Source organism: Argiope bruennichi, chromosome 3 (genome assembly GCF_947563725.1).
Source record: "Argiope bruennichi chromosome 3, qqArgBrue1.1, whole genome shotgun sequence".
NCBI lineage: Eukaryota > Metazoa > Arthropoda > Arachnida > Araneae > Araneidae > Argiope > Argiope bruennichi.
Genome location: NC_079153.1, coordinates 134,129,481 through 134,141,544, shown reverse-complemented (window position 1 = coordinate 134,141,544; position 12,064 = coordinate 134,129,481). Strand labels below are relative to the sequence as shown.

General features: G+C 40.9%; 1 protein-coding gene across 1 annotated transcript; it reads right to left on the bottom strand.

The window, feature by feature from the left end:
- Positions 1-8,928: 8,928 nt before the first annotated feature.
- On the bottom strand, positions 8,929-9,885 carry LOC129962972 (uncharacterized). Its single transcript, XM_056076974.1, has one exon. It carries the CDS (start codon positions 9,883-9,885, stop codon positions 8,929-8,931), a length of 957 nt encoding a protein of 318 aa, XP_055932949.1.
- Positions 9,886-12,064: the final 2,179 nt, after the last annotated feature.

The following is a 12,064-nucleotide window of genomic DNA, read 5'->3' as shown; positions in this document are numbered from 1 at the left end:
CCAGTCGCCGCAAAACTGTAGGGCGTGCAGAACCATACACCATGCAGCCGTAGTCAATGCGGGAGAGGATAATCGCTTGATAAATACGGAGTAGGGAGGTTCGATCAGCTCCCCATGATGTTCTGGAGAGCACCTTCAATATATTTAGCGTTTTCTCGCATCTCTTCCGCAGGTTCAAAATATGCGGAAGAAATGTAAGCTTTCTATCGAATATCACTCCCAAAAACCGTACTTCACTCACCACAGGAATGAGTACATTTTGAATATAGATATTTGGATCCGAATGAATGGTTCGCTTTCGGCAGAAGTGAATACACCTACTCTTCTCGGGAGAGATCGCGTGCCCATTGTTGTTGCACCAAGTTACCACTTTATTAACTGCATTCTGTAATTGACGCTCAATGAGATTTATACTGCAGCCTTGGCAAGAGATCTGCAGATCATCAACGTAAAGAGTTCCATGAACAGATGAAGGTAAAACAGACAAAACTTGACTAATATGAACAATAAAAAGTGTAACACTGAGGACACTTCCCTGCCGAACTCCCTCAGCTTGAATAAAAGAATCAGAATAAAAGTTGCCTACACGGACTCTGAAAGTCCGATGTGATAAAAAGTTCTGTAAAAATGTGGGAAGATTTATCCTAAAACCAAAATTATAAAGTGTCGAAAGTATGCCATAGCGCCATGCTCGGTCGTATGCCTTCTCAATATCGAAAAATATGGAGACAAGGTGATTCCTCCTAACAAATGTGTTGCGTATCTGGGTTTCCAGTAAAATGAGGTTATCAAATGTAGATCTGCCTCTGCGGAAACCACTCTGCAACGGGGAGATGCATCCATGTCTCTCCAATTCGTACATAAGGCGGGCATTGACCATGCGCTCAAAGGTTTTACATATACAATTCGTCAGGGCAATTGGTCGGTAATTCAGAGGGTTTGATGAATCTTTGCCAGGTTTTAGGATAGGAATTACAGTAGCCTCGTGCCATTGAGCTGGGTACATTTGCTCAGTCCAAATTCTGTTGAATAGCAACAACAGATTGGAAAGGGAAATTGAATTTAAATGGCGAAGCATATTATACGTAATTCCATCTGGCCCGGGGCTGGTATCGTGGGTCTTCGATAATGCTGCTTCCAATTCATACATACTAAACTTACAGTTGTAAAGAAAAGTATTTCGGTCATTAAAACGCAATGGCAGTCGTTCCGCACGATTCTTAGTTGCCAGAAAGGCAGGGCTGTAAGAATCGATAGCGGAAACTTGTGCAAATGCTTGACCGAGAATATTTGCTATGTCTAATGGAGCGAAGTGCGTCATATTTCCTGTTTTTAAAATAGGAATAGAGGATTCACTATGGATACCATTAGCAGCCTTTACCTTCTTCCACAAGGTTCTACTGGAAGTGTTTGATGCGATGGAAGAAACAAAACTAATCCACGATTCCCTCTGACAGCGACGGCGGATGCAACGTGCAATGGCTTTTGCTCTTTTAAAAGCTACTAAGTTCTCTGTCGTAGGGTACCTTCGAAATATATTCCAAAGTCGTTTCTGGTTCTTATGACTGTCGCGGCAGGCTTCGTTCCACCAAAGTCTACGAAATTTGAGGGGCCGAGGGGAAGACTTTGGGATACAGGTATTTGCAGCATTCAAAATGGCTTCAACGGTGAGACGCATTGCTTCCATAATGTCTGCAGTATTGACCATAGACTCCGTGATTTCCGCCAGCTGCTTAAAAGCAATCCAGTCTGCCCGCTGGAATAGAAAACGCGGAGGACAGAAAGTCGCACCGCCGCTATCAGCATGGCAGACAATAATAGGAAAATGGTCACTATTATATAGATCGTTGCTAACCTCAAAGGTTAGCTTTGGCAGAAGTTCAGGAGAACATATGGCCAAGTCTAGACTATGGAAGGTACGTGTGGGCTCATGGAAGTATGTCTTTTCGTCATTATTCAGCAAGCAGAGACAGTTATTAGAAATAAACTGTTCAATCTGCTGCCCACGAGAGTTTGTACTGTTTGAACCCCATAAAACACTATGGCCATTGAAATCCCCTACGAGCAAAAAAGGCAAAGGAAGATGGTCAATCAAATTGTCGAGTCCTCGTTGACAAATAACATTATTTGGCGGAAGATAAATGCAGCAGACTGTGACCAGCGCTTGTGTATGCACTTGGACAGCCACAGCCTGAAGAGAGGTATGCAAATTTAGAGGTGTGCTCGGATACAAATTAGATGTGAAGATACAGACGCCACCAGAACTGTGAGATCCCGTGTCTGTATCTTTCCGAACACAATTATATCCACGCAATTTAATTGGAATGTTGGGTGTCAAGAATGTTTCTTGAACACCAAAACAGATTGGATGAAATTTGTTTAAAATTGATTTAATTTCATGAAGTTTGGAACGAATGCCACGACAATTCCAAGAGAGGAAGGTACCCATTAAGAGACAGGTTTTAAAAGAGAATTATTAGGAGCTTCCGTACGAGTTGCTGAAAACTCACAACTCATCTCCAGGTCATCTTCATCCTCAGATGGGTGCAATTTGATGTCTGCACTATTTATCGTGCCACCAAAAATGGACGGCAAGTCCTTATGGGCGACACCCTTCTTCGCCATCCCTAGGGCGACGGAATTTTTTGTTGTTGATTTTTTAAATTTTGAGCTAAGGTCTTTTTGTGTAAGTCCACGTTTAGCTAATTTCAAAGTTAGTGAAGATTGCAATTTTCTCTTTGGTTTTGGTTTGATTGTTTCGGTTCGAGAAGTTTCAGCTGTACTGGTTGTGGAATTTTCTGTATCGGACTCTTGTTTGTCATCAGTTTTTGGTTCTGATAAATTCTTTTTACAATTATTGCATGAACAATTTTTGCAAAATAATTTTTTAACTGCAGATGCATAGCTAACACCAGCAGTAGGAGTTTCAGTTTGTATCCGACGTCGGGCTTCAGGATATGACAAGTTTTCTTTAATTTTAACTGTCACAACCTGTTTTTCAAGTATCCATCTCGGGCAGGATCGAGCATAAGAAGGATGATTGCCGCCACAATTAACGCACTTTTCTAGTGCAGCACATTGCTGGCTATCATGCCCTCTTTCAGCACATCGGGCACATGCGAGTGTCCCGCGGCAATTAACTTTTGAATGGCCGAATCTCTGACACTGAAAACTTCGGAGTGGATTAGGGATGTAAGGCCTGACGGGTAATCGTATGTAACCAGCATATACATTTTCGGGTAATTTTGGCGATTTGAATGTTAAAACATGATGTTTAGTCTCAAGGAGTTCACCATCACGTCTAATAGAAATACGACGGACGTGTATAACTCCTTGCGATTTCATCTCTGATGTTATTTCCTCTAGAGGTACATTCAGTAATTCACCGCATGTAATTACTCCTTTACAGGTATTCATCGACTGGTGAGGACTTACACTAATAGCTATTGTAGCCAAGGCTTTCAGTTTTTGAATATTCAGGGATTGTTTACGAGAATTTACTTCTACCAATAAATCTCCAGAACGCATCTTCTTAATGGATGATACTTCACCAATTGTTGCTGAAATAGCTTTTTGGACAAGGAAAGGAGACACTGTTGCGAAAGTTTCATTTTTCTCCGAAATGCGTTTAATGACAAAAAAGGAATCAAAATGATGAGAAGAAATAAATGTAGTTGGAACAGAATGACGCCCACTAAAGGGACCCTTCTTGGGAGGAGCCATACGATATTGAGAGTGATTCGGGCCCGACGGCACCGCCCACCACGGAGCCCAACAAGGGAAGGCAGCCACCGGCTCTGGCCATTCCCAGCCTCGGCGCTTACCTTGGTGCTAGCCGGAACCTATACGCTCGGAGTTACCCCCGGGGACAGTGACCACCCTTAACGCCAAGCCCAAGGAGTAACCCCTTCGCTTGATCCCTAGCAGACTAGCCACTCAGGTGACTAACTACCAGCCGATTGATGCACAGGGGACCACAGTACACCACCCGTCTTTCAAATGGGTCGCCACGCACGGCCAACACGTGGGACATTGGCTGTCCATGAGAAGCAAGAAGCAAACAGAGCGGCGACAGCTTCTCATGGAGAGCTCCCTCGCTTGCCGTCGAGGGAAGGAAATACATAGCAGACAGCAGAAGGCGGAGAGGAGAGCGAACTGAAAGGGTGTAAAGATCCCTGGGTACCTTGGGATTGGGACACCCGTACTCACCTATAGTAGGTGAGCCCCTGAGGGGATGTGAAAATGGGAAAGTGTTTCCAAGGAACTCATGCTGTCGGTATAAATACAAAAATTGCGTTCGGAGCAGAGAGAAACCTTCTGTAAAGCATAAAAAACTGCCATCAACTCAGCAGATAGAACAGAAAAGGATGCATACAGAGTGTAACCGAGTGTTTCCGTGTGGAAAACAACACCACAACCAACATGGCCGTCCGTCTTGGAACCATCCGTGAAAATAGGCAAATACTTTGAATACTGACAGCGATGAGAACAAAAAAGTTTTTGAAAAATTACAGGGGCCGTTGTCGATTTTTCAAAACCATGAAAAGGGTTTATAAAGGAAAACTGAGGGATATCCCAAGGAGGAAATGAAAATAAATCAAGTGTCTGAATATTCATATCACGGAGTTCCGAATCATTTAGGAGTAATTTAACTCTCTCACAAAATGGAAGAATGTTAGAAGGTCGAGCCGTGTATAATCTCCGAAGGCGAATAGGAAGTATCAAGGAGTGCATAGGGTGTTTCGGGACAGACATTGCTCGGAGGTAATAGTGTACAGATATTTTTTGGCGCCGTAAATTTAGTGGCATTTGGTGAGAGACAACATAAAGACTTTCCACTGGTGAGGTACGAAATGCACCTCAACAAATTCTTAAAGCTGAATGGTGTATGGTATCCAATCTACGTAAAACAGAAGATCTTGCAGAACCATATACCATACAACCATAATCCATGCGTGCTAGAATAACTGATTCATAGATTCGAAGCAAAGATGTTCTGTCTGCTCCCCAAGAGGTTCTTGAAAGTACTTTGAGAATGTTCAATGATCTGTCACACTTCTTCCGCAGATGTAAGTGAGTGAGTGAGTGAGTGAGTGAGTATTACACTAGCGCAAGATCCATTCTCTGGATAAACTGCGCCGCAACTAGATGAAAGCTTTAGCGTTACTTTTTAAAACTATGTATAAAATATTTACAATCCGATATTAAAAACAACTATAAGTTAGGAACAATGAAAAGAAGGTATCAACACTTCAAATTTCTTTGATAAAACCAGCTTCTTTTAAATAAAGGAAAATATTAAAATGCGGTTTATGTCCAATTAAAAGCGGAAGACAAAGGACAACTGTATTAAAATACTTAAGTCGCAATGAGTCCAGTGTCTGACATTCAATCAATATATGTCGGATAGTTAAACTATCACCACAACGACTACAAGTTGGTGGTGGCTGCTTCAAAAGTATATATTTATGAGTTATGCGAGAGTGTCCAATGCGTAATCTTGTAAGAATAACATCGCATCGACGATTTAGGGAGGAGCACCAAAGATCAATAAAAGGTTTGACTGTGTGTAGTTTGTTTTCTGTCTCGAGATTCCACTGGTTTTGCCAATTTTGGAATAACCATTTACGAACGGAAGAACGTACGTCAGCATAAGGAACGGCTTGTTTGTAGGATTCGTTTGCTGATTTTGCAGCAATATCTACTATTTCATTCCCTTGGATACCCACGTGGGAAGAAATCCAACAGAAAAGAATTTCAAAACCATTTTGACATAATTCCTTTAGCAAACTCCTGATATCAGAAATATATGCATGATTGTGCGTCTTTTCAATAAGGGCTTGAAGGGCACTCCAAGAATCGGAATAAATGATCGCCTTTCTAAACTTATTCTTAGCAATATATTGTATGGCACGATATATAGCTGTGACCTCCGAGGTAAAAACTGAAGTAAATTCGTGCAATTTCTGACTTACAACTACACTCTCACAAGCAAAAGCATAACCAACATGAGACTCGGCTTTGGAACCATCCGTGTATACAGGAATGTAATCACTGTACATATGTCTGTGAGCAGAAAAAAGTGCTCTAAAAATGAAATCAGGAGTATTGGACTTAAGAAATTTTTGAAATGGATGAAGCAAAACAACATCAAATTGACACCAAGGTGGTTCACTAAAAGGACTTTCGTCATGAATTTCAATATTATGGTAACTTTCTGGTAAGAACTTCAAAATACGTGTTCCCAGAGGAGGTATACAGGATCTACGGACGTTGAATAGTGGAGATTGACTACAATTTAAAAACGTTCTCCTTAAAGGATGAGATCGGTTAGATAAAACACGGAAATAGTAACAGGTGGACAACATGTTTCGTCTAAAAGACAACGAAGGTTCACATGTTTCAACATATAGACTGCTAATTGGGGATGTTCTAAATGCACCGCAGCATACACGCAGAGCTTGATGATGAACGTAATTAAGCCGAGATAAATAAGAATTTCGAGCCGAACCATATACACAACAGCCATAATCCAATTTGGAGCGAATAACGCTTCGATATACTTTCAGCAAACTAGCGCGATCAGCACCCCAAGCAGTATTTGACAAAACTCGAAGGATATTCATCGATCGCAGACATCTGTTCCGTAAATCCATTATATGGGGGAGGAAAGACAAACGTTTGTCGAATATAACACCTAGGAATGTATGTTGGTCACATACAGTCAGAGGATTACCGTTCAGTGTTAATTCAGGATCTGGATGTAGTGGCCTTCTACAAAAATGCATACATACAGTTTTTTGAGAAGAAAATGTGAACCCATTGCTTTCAGACCAGGCTACCATGTTGTTAATTGCAATTTGTAATTGCCGTTCTATAAAACGCATATCCCTAGCAGAACAGGAGATCTGCAGGTCGTCAACATAGATGTTTTTATGTACAGTGGATGGAATGATGGAAAGAATTTGGTTGATTTTTATAATAAACAGAGTCACGCTCAATACGCTGCCCTGCGGTACTCCCTCTTCTTGACAATGCGCTTGAGAGAGAGTATTCCCCAAACGGACTCTAAATACCCTATGTGCTAAAAAGTTTTTAATAAAAATAGGTAAATTTCCACGAAAGTTAAAATTAAACAAATCCTTTAAAATTCCGAATCTCCACGCTCTATCGTATGCTTTTTCAATGTCGAAAAAGACAGACACCAAGTGGTTTCTCCATACAAAGGCATTTCTTATGTGCGTCTCCAAAGCTATAAGATTATCAATAGTGGAGCGTCGCTTTCGGAAACCACTTTGGAAAGCGGATATACATTCATTTGTTTCTAACACGTGTATCAAGCGAGCATTCACCATTTTCTCAAGAAGTTTGCTCAGACAGCTAGTCAACGCAATAGGCCTGTAATTCATGGGGTTTTGAGGATCTTTATTAGGTTTTGCTACAGGGATTACAATCGCGTTACTCCACTGAATAGGGAAGACATGTTCCCTCCAGATTCTGTTAAACATATACAGGATATTTAACAAAGCATCATGAGAAAGATGTTTAAGCATAGCATACGTGATTCCATCCGAGCCAGGAGCCGTTTCTTTTGCATTTGATAAAGCATGCTGTAGCTCGAAAAGGGTAAAATCCGAATTATACGGTAGAAATTTGTTTGTATTAAAACGCAGAGTGGTTTGTTCCGATTTACGTTTAATTGAAAGAAAGTTCTCAGTATAATTGTTAGAATTGCATACGGATGCAAAAGTTTCAGCGAGAGTATTCGCCATTTCTTGGAAGCTAGTAATTTCTTTATTGTTTACTTTTAAACAAGAAAGAGGGACTTCAGGATATATCCCACAAGCTTTCTTTACTCTGATCCACATTTCTTTTGCCGAGACAGAAGACTTAATACTGGATACGTAATTCACCCAACAATCTTTTTGACTACGTCTTCTGATTAGTCGTGCCTTACTTTTTGATTCATTATAAATTATGAGGTTTCTTGTTGTTGGTTTCTCCTGAATTTATTCCATGCTCTTTTTTCTCTTTGCCTAGCTTTAGTGCATTCTTGGTTCCACCATGGCTTCCGGTATTTCGGAAAGCAGTTTCCAGATTTTGGAATAGCTGAATCTGCTGCTCCCATTAATGTGTTAGTAATTAAGTGAACTACTTCATTTATATCTTCAACCGTTACCATTGTTTTTGTAATATCTGCTAAAACAGAAAAAGACGTCCAGTCAGCTTTTGAGAATAAATAACAGGAGGGTCGTTGCATTAGAGAGCTATTGGAGTAAATGGGCTCTAAGAAAATAGGAAAGTGGTCACTTTCAAAAAGATCATTTCCCACTCTAAAATTAAATTTTGGTGCCAAAAATGGTGTGCAAATAGCAAGATCTAATGAGTGAAATGTTCTATTTTGCTTATGAAAATATGTGGGTTCTCCATTATTTAAGAGGCAAAGAGAATGAGAGTCAATTAGTTCCGCAATTTGTTTCCCACGAGAATTAACATGCTCATTACCCCAGAGAGGGCTATGGCCATTAAAGTCTCCAACTAGGATTAGAGGGGGTGGAAGCTCATTTAATAAGGCATTAATGTCTCTTTAGTCTATAGGTGCATTCGGTGGTAAATAAATGCTACATACTGTGATCAGAGAGGGAGCCATTATTCGGACTGCAACTGCCTGTAGATTCGTGTGTAAAGAAATAACAGACGATGGACAGTCATGAGAGACTAAGAGGGCAACACCCCCAGATGCTCGATCAGAATTAACGTCCTTTCGAATGAGGCTGTAACGCCGAATTTTTGCATTATCTGATGGCTTAAGAAAGGTTTCTTGGAGCGCAATGCAGACGGGATGAGTTTCATTAATGAGATCTTTAATATGAGATATTTTATTACGAAACCGGTGGCAATTCCAGGAAAACAGAGCTTCCATAAAATTCACTCTTTATCTGGAGGCTTTTTCTTTTTCTTAACACCCTCTGCAAGATTTTTCTTTAGTGAAGCGGAAGAATCCAACTCCATATCTGAAAATTCAGATGATGACGTATCGATTTTTAAAAAATCTTCAGCAACATGAGGCCTTGTTGCAAGTGATTTCAATTTCTTCCTGTTTTTCGCAATTTGTTTTTTTGAAACATCAGAAGTTCGTGGTGCTGACTTTTTAGGAGACAAATTTTCAGAGGTTACAGAAGTTTTTTGAAGCTGAACGCAAGTAGATGACATGTTAGTGGGCAGTACTGGATTAGTAATTGCGCAGTTACAGTGAGTAATATTTGCATCAGTTTGAGAACAGGATGTATTCTGAATAGATTTAACAGCAGATGAGTAGGAAACACCAACTTTTGGAGTTCTATCGTTCACCATTTTTCGCGCTTCTGGGAAAGTTATATTCTTTTTTATCTTAAGGGAAATTATTTCTTTTTCCAGGATCCATTTAGGGCAGGACTTGGAAAATGCAGCATGGGAGCCAGAACAGTTAACACATTTCGAAATATCGGATGTGCAAGCATTCATTTCATGCCCAGATTCTGCACATTTACCACAGATATTTTCATTATTTCGACAACTGGTTTGTGAATGCCCATACCTCTGGCATTTGAAACAGCGTAGAGGATTAGGGATGTAGGGTCGAATTTTGCAATTAATATAACCACCTTTGATGGATTTAGGCAAAACCGGCGTTTGAAATGTTAGAACAACATGTTGCGTGGGAACAAGTCTGTCACCTCGTCGAATATTTATGCGACGAGCGGCACAGACATTTTGATCTCGTAGTTCTTCTAAAAATTCTGTTTCAGAAACTTTTATAAAATCGGGTTCAGAAAGGACACCACGTGATATATTCATCGTTTTATGGTAAGATGTTTCTACTGGGAAGGAACCCAGGGTTGTCATTTTACTGATCTGCAATGCTTGTTTTTCGGACACTTGTAATAGTAGATCACCAGAACGTAATTTTTTTTATATTTTGTACCTCACCAATAACAGATAAAATAAGTTTATTAATGAGAAACGGAGAAATGGAATGAAAAGTGTTAGGTGTATGAATGACCATGTATCGAGTAGTAGATTTGGCTTCGACGACGTTAGATAAAGACCCCATATGACATTGATAAAGATTCAGGTCCGGCGGCATCGCCCACCACGGAGCCCAACAAGGGATGGTAGTTGCCGGCTCTGGAAACTTTCCAACCTCGGTACTTGCCATAATGCTAACCAGAACCTATACGCTGGGAGTCACCCACGGGGACAGTGACCACCCTTAACGCCAAGCCCAAGGAGTGACCCCTTCGCTTGATCCCTAGCAGACTAGTAACTCAGGTTGCTAGCTACCGGCCGATTGATACACCGGGGACCACAGTGCACCGCCCGTCTAATGGGTCGCCACGCACGGCAAACACGTGGGAGTATTTGCTGTCCATGAGAAGCAAGAAGCAAACAGAGCGGCGACAGCTTCTCATGGAGAGCTCCCTCGCTTGCCGTCGAGGGAAGGAAATACATAGCAGACAGCAGAAGGCGGAGAGGAGAGCGAACTGAAAGGGTGTAAAGATCCCTGGGTACCTCGGGATTGGGACACCCGTACTCACCTATAGTAGGTGAGCCCCTGAGGGGATGTGAAAATGGGAAAGTGTTTCCAAGGAACTCATGCTGTCGGTATAAATACAAAAATTGCGTTCGGAGCAGAGAGAAACCTTCTGTAAAGCATAAAAAACTGCCATCAACTCAGCAGATAGAACAGAAAAGGATGCATACAGAGTGTAACCGAGTGTTTCCGTGTGGAAAACAACACCACAACCAACATGGCCGTCCGTCTTGGAACCATCCGTGAAAATAGGCAAATACTTTGAATACTGACAGCGATGAGAACAAAAAAGTTTTTGAAAAATTACAGGGGCCGTTGTCGATTTTTCAAAACCATGAAAAGGGTTTATAAAGGAAAACTGAGGGATATCCCAAGGAGGAAATGAAAATAAATCAAGTGTCTGAATATTCATATCACGGAGTTCCGAATCATTTAGGAGTAATTTAACTCTCTCACAAAATGGAAGAATGTTAGAAGGTCGAGCCGTGTATAATCTCCGAAGGCGAATAGGAAGTATCAAGGAGTGCATAGGGTGTTTCGGGACAGACATTGCTCGGAGGTAATAGTGTACAGATATTTTTTGGCGCCGTAAATTTAGTGGCATTTGGTGAGAGACAACATAAAGACTTTCCACTGGTGAGGTACGAAATGCACCTCAACAAATTCTTAAAGCTGAATGGTGTATGGTATCCAATCTACGTAAAACAGAAGATCTTGCAGAACCATATACCATACAACCATAATCCATGCGTGCTAGAATAACTGATTCATAGATTCGAAGCAAAGATGTTTGTCTGCTCCCCAAGAGGTTCTTGAAAGTACTTTGAGAATGTTCAATGATCTGTCACACTTCTTCCGCAGATGTAAGACATGCGGAAGGAAAGTGAGCTTGCGATCAAATATTACTCCCAAATATTTTATTTCATTAACCACTGGTATTCCACTATTTTGGATATGGATTATAGGATCCAAATGGATTCCACGCTTCCTGCAAAAATGCACACATCGACTTTTCTCAGGTGAAATCACATGCCCGTTTTCATCGCACCAATCTACCAGTTTGTTAACTGCAACTTGCAGTTGGTGCTCTATTAAGCGCATATTGCTCCCCTGACAAGGTCATCCACATATAATGTACCTTGGATAGATGGAGGTAAAACGTTAAGAATCTGACTAAAATGGACAATAAAAAGTGTAACACTGAGGATGCTTCCCTGTGGAACACCCTCAGCTTGAATAAAAGGATTAGAATATAAATTACCAACCCGGACACGAAATGTGCGCAATGATAAAAAGTGTTTTAAAAACATGAGCAAGTTTCCTTTAAAGCCAAAATTTGCAAGTGTAGAGAGAATACCAAACCTCCAGGCACGATCATACGCCTTTTCCAAATCGAAGAAGACAGAGACCAGATGATTTCGGCAAACAAATGCATTACGAATTTCAGTTTCGAGTAGGACAATATTATCAAAAGTCGCTCGTCCTCTGCGA

Coding starts and splice junctions, on each gene's coding strand:
- LOC129962972 (XM_056076974.1), bottom strand. CDS start 9,885: ATGACAACCCTGGGTTCCTTCCCAGTAGAAACATCTTACCATAAAACG.